Source organism: Ixodes scapularis, unplaced genomic scaffold, assembly GCF_016920785.2.
Source record: "Ixodes scapularis isolate PalLabHiFi unplaced genomic scaffold, ASM1692078v2 PGA_scaffold1__304_contigs__length_218370807, whole genome shotgun sequence".
NCBI lineage: Eukaryota > Metazoa > Arthropoda > Arachnida > Ixodida > Ixodidae > Ixodes > Ixodes scapularis.
In genome coordinates, this window is record NW_024609846.1 from 184,149,431 (window position 1) to 184,158,111 (window position 8,681).

Consider the following 8,681-nt stretch of genomic DNA (forward strand, 5'->3'; position numbering starts at 1 on the left):
AGGGTGCCTATGCGCAGACCAGACGTTAGTTGTGCCGTTCTTTATTGCGTCAATCTCAGCTTCCCGCGATTACCCATTGCGTCACATCGTACCAGGGTCGCTACTCACTGCGACACCCCGTCGCGGGTCAGCGACGAGGACCGCAGTTTGCTGACGTAGCGACCTTTTTTTCCAGTCAGCTGAAACTCCCCCTCAGACCACTGCTGTACCGGTGCGACGTTTTTCGGAGACTCGTCGGCCAGTCGCCGTTTCACCTTTGAGGGATCCAGTTCCATGGCTGGCTCACACTCGATGGCTGCTGCCTCGGTACCGGTGCTTCCCATCGCCATCACCGCCACTGTCTCCGGTGAAGGCTTTCCAGGCGTTGTCGCCTGCCCCTTTTTTTCGTTGGCTTCAGGAGCCGTCTCCGTGCGCTTCTCGTCCTGGACTGTCGCCTCCGCACTCTTGTTGTCATGTCCTTCGACTGTCGCCTTCTCCTGCTGTGCCCTTTCAAACGGCGTCGACGATGTTGCGGCCTCCTCTGCTTCCGCCTCATCCATGATGAGGTCGCATCCCTCTTCGCTCGCTCGGCTGACTACAGCACTCGCGTACGTGAGTGCGCAGTTTGGGTCACATGACCGAAGCCACGGCATTGCCCGCACCGAGATACACGGCAATCGCGTCGTATATGTCCTTGTCTTCGGCACCGCAGGCATAGCGGTGCCCGCGCGGGTACGACAACGAGGATCGTGCCCCCTGAAGCCTTAGCTGATGAGGTAGGTTCTGTGGCGTCTTGCTTCCTTGAGTGTCAGTTTAGCGATCCTGGTGGTCGACTCGATGTGTTAGAAGCCTTCAACTCACCACTTCTCTTTGATAACCTCGTGAACTGTGCCGTACTTTTCTAGCGCCTTCCGGAGAGTGTCGTTGGATACGTCGAACGGGACCCAATGTAACTTGGCCCGAACTTCCTGCCGGTTGGATTCTACGGGGACGCACAGTTTTCCCTTCCCCGTGAGCCGGCCAAGCTGTAGCAGTCGTTTTTTCGCTGCCGCACTTTTAAGGCTACAGAGCCACACGTGTCCCATTTGGTACACACCTAGCTTTGCTACATCCTTACGAAGGTCCGCTTTTTCCAAAGGCTCCTTGAAGTCGACGATCCTTATAGGCCTGGTGTTTACATCGCAGTGAAGGTAGACTTGGTTTTTTTTTCCCTTGTCTTCAGCCGGCCACATCGGCAGCACGATCCGATATTCGGCAGGGATGCAAAAAGACCTGTCACCACGGCCGGCGTCGGCCGTTATCACCTCGCTATCAGAGCGAGCCATCGCGCGTGGGCACTCTTCATTCGGCCACGCGCTCGCTGGGCAACGCGCGTGACAATATTATTGATAGATGTTACAAAACATTTCTGGGACAACAAGAAAGAGGTAAGGGGTATCCACACGAAGGAGAAGGGTATCCACACGAAGGAGAACTCCGCGGACGGATGTCGTGACGTCAACAACCCGGAAAACTCCGTCCCCGGCTCCGCCGCGTGCACCTGGGGAGCTTTTGTGCTGACGGCACGAAGCCTCCGCGCCTCCGCCACGGAGGAGAACGGCGCTGCGAGGCGTCAAAAAGGGATGACGTATGTCTCACGTGATGCGCGCTCCGCGGAGGAAAGTGGCGGATTTCTCCTTCGTGTGGATACCCCATTAGATACTGGGAAGGAAATCAGACTGTGGCGCCCCAAGCGGTTAGCTTTAGAACTAGATGAATGGGGACAACAAATACAATGTCTCAGCGCGCGGCGTCAGCGTTCGGCTGGAGTTCGTGTTCTCCGGTGAGGGGGAGGAGGGGCTCTTTTGTTACCACTCCGGCCTGCATGAACAATGCAGCATGCAGGGTGCCCAGCTCAGCACAAAGGCCCAAGTGGGTGAAGCTCGCATCCTCTGACGACTGCTCTCGGGAGAGATCCGGCACTAAACGTCACTTCACTAATTGTCGGAATTTTTTCATTACATTGTGCCCCGCGCTCTATTAAAAAAAGATAACATGAACATGCCCACAAGGCGTGTCGGCATGTGCATAGGCCTTGTGTTGGGTAAACACCGAGGTGTGGGGGTGACAAACGGGTCAGAGCGCTTGGCCAATAGTGACATCGCTGAATATCAGGTCCTGCGGCGCACTTTAGAGGCATCGTTTAACTACAATCCATATTCCCTATATGGGGAGTTTACTATAAACGAACTTAGGACACGGATATGAGTGAATGGATAACAAAGAGAACCCACATAATAGCCACAACAGTGGTCGCATCTTCTTCAAGTAGGTTGCGTTCAGAAAGGCAATCAACGTTGGGGGACACTTTGTTGGCATTTTGAGAGGGTGTCCAGCTCGCAGTTCGTTTCCTGCACTTTTCTCTGCTTATCAATGTTCGCTTACAGACAGTGTTCACGAGAGCAATAAGTGACAAACTGAAAACACAAAGAAAAGAGGAAAAAAAACTACGTTTTGTTTTAGTGGGGTAAAATATACAGAAAGCGAAACAAAATGTCAACTTTTGTGTGTGTGTGTTTCCACTTCTCATTTTTTTTCTATTTGTTGTTTTTTTTAGTCTCAAGTCTGCATTGTTGCCGTAGGTCGTTTCCCGGTCTGCGTTGCGCCCCAGGGTGGCATCTTCACTTCTGTAAAACCACCCCTTTTATTTGAGGATTGTTTGGGGGGAAACTCTATTCGCGTCTTCAGCTTGTTGCTCGCCCTCTCGCGGCGGAAACCGGAACCGCGACAACGAGGTTTCCCGGGAAGCTGGTATGGCGGATCTCAGCAATAATTGCGTTCGTCCGTCGGAAAGAACTGCTTCCAAATGCAAACGCCATTGTTCGATGCCCCATTGTACCGCCGCGGCATGGAAAGATAACGGTGTTGTTACGTTTCTCCGGGAGAATCGACGAATCCGGAGACCGACGTTTATTTGGCAGCGTTTATTGTTCGGCAGCCGGAACCAAAAGTGCACAAAGCTTGCCGGCGATGCCGCTTATATCGGCAGCAAGCACCAGAGGTACGCCCCCCTGACTCAGCAGTTCTGCTGCGGCCGCGACAGCGATAAGCGATAACATCGCATCGTAACAACTCCTCCCCCTTTTAGGGCGAAACCGCATAAAACAATTTTCCCGCCACTCTCCAGGTTTCAAGCACGTCCTTGGGAATGTTCGACAGACAAACGAACGGCGCAATCCTAGTGCTGCTTGCGCAGAACTTCACAGTCGTTGCTCGAAGAAACCTTCACAGCGAATACAGGTTCAGCTTGCGCTGATCCGAAGGGCGGGAAGTCCTGGAGACGCAGGGCCCAACACCGTTTGCGAAACTGGCCGGAAGCGTCGACGCGCGGCCCAACACCGTCACTGCAGTTTTCAGTGTCCTTGACTGGTCGGAAGCGTCGACTGTGCGGTCCGAGAGGAGCAGGAAGGAGCGGTGATGGCGTTCCTTGCGACCATGAGCCAAAGTCGCCAGCGGCCCAGGAGTAGCAGCGGCTGTCACGTGCCGTCGGTGCCAGGACGTCGGGATGACAACAGAGGTCCGTCGTGCTTCTGAGGGGAATGAGAAGGGCCAACAACAACCAAGCACCACAGAAACTGCGGAGGCACCCGAAACGCCCTTTCCACTCACCGAGAGCACGAATTATTCAAAAGAAATAGGTTACAAAATATGCCCCAAACGCAGCCAGAATTTTTTGAAAATATCGTTCCCGATCTTTCGGGAATAGACAGCTAATGAATGAAATTGAATGGAACTATTTACAAATGTGCAGATGAGACAAAAGAAACAGAAAATCGCACTGTGCGCCGGTTAGAGCGCTCGGCTCAGACAATCTGCGTTCGCATGAAGCTTTCCTTTTTTATGTCGAACCAAGAAAGAATATTCCTGGAGGGTCAAGCTCCAGCGTAACAAGCGACCGTTTTTGGGGGACAGCTGCTGAAGCCATGTGAGCGGTCTATGATCTGTAATTAAAATAAACTCCGAACCATAGAGATAGCAGCGAAGCTTTTCTACAGCCCATACGAGACAAGCGCATTCTTTTTCGATGGTACTGTAGGCTTGCTCCCTTGAAGTTAGCTTCCTGCTGGCACACAAAACGGGGTGCTCTTCCCCTTCAGTTTCTTGGCTTAGAACGACGCCGAGTCCTTTTTCGCTGGCGTCGCACTGCACTAAGAAGGGTCTTGTGTAGTCAGGGCTGACTAATACGGGCTGAGTCGCCAAGGCTAACTTAAGAGCCTCAAACGCCTCTATCTTGCGATCGTCCCATTTGATCTTAGTGGGCTCAGTTTTCTTGAGCGCATCCGTCAGGGGACTCGCCTTTTCAGAGAACTGGGGAATGTACTGGTGGTAGTAATTCACCAGTCCGATAAAGGACATCAAATCTTTTTTTGTTTGTGGCAAGGGAAACTCTTTAATGGCCTGAACCTTGAGTTCTTGTGGACGTCTCATTCCTTGACCGACTACGTGTCCGAGATACGATACTTCGCCTCGGCCAAACTTACACTTTTTCGCCTTGACTGTAAGTCCTGCGTCTTGCAGGCGCGAGAACACCTGTTCTAGGTGCTGAACGTGCTCTCTCCACGTGTCCGAAAATATAGCGACGTCGTCTAGGTACGGTAACGCAAAAGACTCGGTTCCGACTAGTACCAGATTCATCAGTCTCGAAAACGCATAGGGTGCGTTTTTCAGTCCAAAGCTCAGGACAAGCGGCTTAAAAACACCAAACGGGGTCATGAAGGCGGCAAGGTTACTGGCGTTCGCGGTAAGTGGCACTTGCCAGTAACCTCTAACGAGGTCGATGGTTGAGATGAACTTGGCTTTGCTTACTTTCTCAAGGCAAGTTTCGATATTAGGGATTGGGTAGACTTTTGTTACCGTTACCGCGTTTAACTTTCGGTAGTCCACACAGGGACGAGGTTCTTTTCCTGGAGTCTCTACCAGAATCATAGGAGACACGAAGTCGCTCTCGCACCGCTCAATCAACCCTAGCTCTAGCATTTGATCTACGGACTCCTTTAATAGCTTTTCTTGGCGGGGGGAAAAGCGATAGGCCTTACACTGAATATTTGACCGAGTCCTCACTTCGATGTCATGTTCGACTAGACTCGTTCTTCCGGGAATAGTTGAAAACAATTTTTGGTATTTGCCAATTAATGCCGTAAGATCCGAAAACTGGTTTTGGGTGAGCGTCTTATCGACTGCGGCCTCTACGACTTCGGCGATTGTCAGGATCCCGTCGGTTTTTCCCAGCTCAGGAATTCGTGTAGGAACTTCCTCTGGTTGGTTTAGTGCAATGCTGACTACTTGCACCCTTTCCACGTACGGCTTCATAAGGTTGCAATGGTATATGCGGACCTCTTTTCTGCGACCTGGCAGTTTTACCACGTAATTTGTCTCTGATAGCCTCTGCTGGACCGTTGCTGGTCCTTCCCATTGCAATTCCAACTTATGAGCCTTAGAAGACCTCAAAAGTAGGACTTTGTCACCCACCTTAAACGTTCGGAGGCGGCTGTTTTTGTCATAGTAGGTTTTACCTCGCGACTGCGCTTTTCCCAGGTTAGCCTCAACTAGCTCACGCGTTTTGTGGAGACGGTTTAGTAAGGAAAGCACATACTCCACCACTGTTGGGTTCTCGGCTTCACCCTCCCAGCCCTCGCGCAGCAACCGCAAAGGTGAACGCAAATTGCGTCCATAGACCAGTTCCGCTGGCGTGAAACCAGTTGACTCGTGAGCAACGGTTCGCAACGCGAAAAGCATAGCGGGCAATGCCAAGTCCCACTCTTTTTTCTGTTCGTGACAAAGGGCCCTGAGAATGCGCTTCATTACCGAGTGCGCTCTCTCTACGCTGTTACTTTGCGGGTGGCTTACAGAACTGTGAACAATCTTAATGCCACACCTCTCGAAAAAGCTGGTTGTTAGAGCACTGGTAAAAACACTACCCAGATCACATTGAATTTCACTAGGAAACCCGATCCGAGAAAAGACCGAGAGCAAGTTATCTACTACTTCGACCGATGTCTGCTCTTTCATTGGAACGGCTTCTGGGAACTTGCTGGCTGGGCATAATATCGTTAGAAGGTACCTAAAACCCGTCTTAGTTGTAGGTAGGGGTCCTACGACGTCTATCACTAGCCTTTTGAAAGGTTCCGTGATTATGGGCACTAGTGTCAGAGGCGCCTTTCGGCGCTCGTTTGGTCGTCCTGTTCTTTGGCAGGTGTCGCAAGAACGGACGAATTGCTCAGCCTCCTTAAAGCAGCCCGGCCAATAATATTCTGCCAAAAGCCTGCACTTGGTCTTTGTGATTCCTAGGTGTCCCGACCACCCTTCTCCGTGAGCAAGCTCGAGTAATGCAATTCTATACTTGGATGGAACGACAATCTGATCTACCTCGTTCCCCGATTTGTCCTTGAAACTACGGTAAAGAATGCCGTTGCTCATAAAGAAGGAGATGTTCGGCTTGATATCTTTTCCCACGCTATCACGACACTTTGAAAGACTCGGGTCGGATGACTGTTCGGCGATAAGCGTAAGCTTATCTACACCGGCTAGCGCACGAAAATTGCTGCTCTCCGGCGAAACCAGCGTGGTCATGTCAGCTCCTTCGTTCGGCTCTTTATCGGGCCCGCTGCTGGTTTTACCAGTCGACGCGCGCGCTTCCGTCTGAAGTGTTTCCGGCACTGCACTAGTTGTCATTGAGCGCGTGACGACTAGAACAGGATTCATGTCAAGCGGTATACCCGACTCGCTCAATTGCCTTGCAGTTCTGTTTGACAGTATGTACGGACAGTTTGGAAGCACTCCGTCAGAAACAGCTGCTTCCGTTTCCACTACTCCGAAAGGTCCGTTTAGTTTTACCTTAGCTACGGGCAGACTAACTGCCCGATTTTCCAAGGCCTGACGGATCCACACACAGTCGCCTGTAAAATGTTCTTGCTCCACTAGCGAAGAGTGTACCAGATCATACGTGGCGCCGGTATCTCGTAAACCTTTGCAGAATTTACCATTTACTTTCATGTCGTACAGATACGGCCCGAGTAGGTCCTCCGCTTCTCCCAGACACAAGTTAACGGGAGCAACTTTAGGGACGCGGCAACCAGAAGCGACATGACCAGGCTGTTTACACCTGTAGCACACTATTGGTTTACGCTCCTCGAACGCCTTCATTTTACGTTTCTTTTCGTCTGAATCAGACACTCCCTTTGTCGGTACTTCACTCTCTTTGCCCTTTTCGGCGCCTTTCTTCACGAACGTGCGAGGTCCGCATCGTTCGTAGAAACGGTTTGAGCTACGGTTTTCTTCAACAACTTTCTTCCCGTGCCTAGAGCAGTACTCATCCGCGTAATCTGCAGCTTTTTGCACCGTTTCTACTTCCGGTCTATCCTGAATCCACTCCTTTAGACCTGTCGGAATACAGGAGAGAAACTGCTCTAGTGCTATCTGCTCCAGCACCTTTTCACGATCCTCGTAAGAGTTGACACCACGGAGCCAACTTTCCAGAAAGCCTTTAAGCTTATAAGCGAACTCCGCGTAACTTTCGTCCGGTCCTTTCCTTGTCTCTCGAAATTTCTGTCGAAAAGCTTCAGGCGACAACCTGAACTTCCTAAGCAGGCATGACTTTACGGACGCGTAGTCATCGGCTGCTGTAGGATCTAGTCGGGCCAAAACGTCTGCCACCTCCGCTGGCAGTAAACTCAAGAGCCTTTGAGGCCAGCTCGACTCTACAAGACCCATCTTAGCGCAAACCCGTTCGAAATTTACTAAATAGAGGCCCATGTCTCCGCCGACGCGAAAAGGTTGCAAAAGGGCTCGCATGTCAAACTTTTTCGAGCTGTTATCCACCACAATGGCCTCACCAGCGTCAAAGTTACGTTGAAGCATTTCTAGCTCAAGTTTTTCTCGAGCAACGCGAAGCCCTTCTTGAGCCGCGTGAAGTTCCGCTTCCCTTCGTCTCTTCTGCACCTCGCTCCAACACTCGGAAATTTCGTCGGCGCCCGCGCCACAATCTTCAATGGCCTTGATAATCTCGGGCTTTCTCATGGCCTTGACCACTTTAACACCCAGCTCTTCCGCTAAGAGCATTAAATCGGGCTTCACAATCGCCGCGAGATTTATCGGATCCATGTTCAGAAATTTCCAAAAAAGTTTGGCTACTTTTGCCCAGCGCCCGTATCAACCGTTTGGCGACACCACAGAACTAACTGCCTTAAACACTTAAGCTGCTCGGTGAACGGAAAGGAAGCCTCAGGCACTCACCGACAGCACCCATGGAACCCGGCGTCGTCGATCCATCCCACCGCTGCCACCAGCTGTTACGTTTCTCCGGGAGAATCGACGAATCCGGAGACCGACGTTTATTTGGCAGCGTTTATTGTTCGGCAGCCGGAACCAAAAGAGCACAAAGCTTGCCGGCGATGCCGCTTATATCGGCAGCAAGCACCAGAGGTACGCCCCCCTGACTCAGCAGTTCTGCTGCGGCCGCGACAGCGATAAGCGATAACATCGCATCGTAACAGTGTATCGTGTCACCGCTTCCCCAACTGCAAGGAAACGTGCAGAAGAAGCTCAGCGTCGTGAACCGACGCGAAGAGTGGGTGCGCGTTCTTCGGACAGGAAAGACCGTCACCGAAGTGATGACGGTGTGCTCGCGGCATTTCTCTGCGAGCGACTTTTTATTGCCAGGTAAG

General features: G+C 51.7%; 1 protein-coding gene across 1 annotated transcript; it reads right to left on the minus strand.

Moving 5' to 3' along the window:
• Positions 1-2,933: 2,933 nt before the first annotated feature.
• LOC120841003 lies at positions 2,934-8,386 on the minus strand. Its single transcript, XM_040211823.2, has one exon. It carries the CDS (start codon positions 8,116-8,118, stop codon positions 3,808-3,810), a length of 4,311 nt encoding a protein of 1,436 aa, XP_040067757.1. The 5' UTR covers positions 8,119-8,386; the 3' UTR covers positions 2,934-3,807.
• Positions 8,387-8,681: the final 295 nt, after the last annotated feature.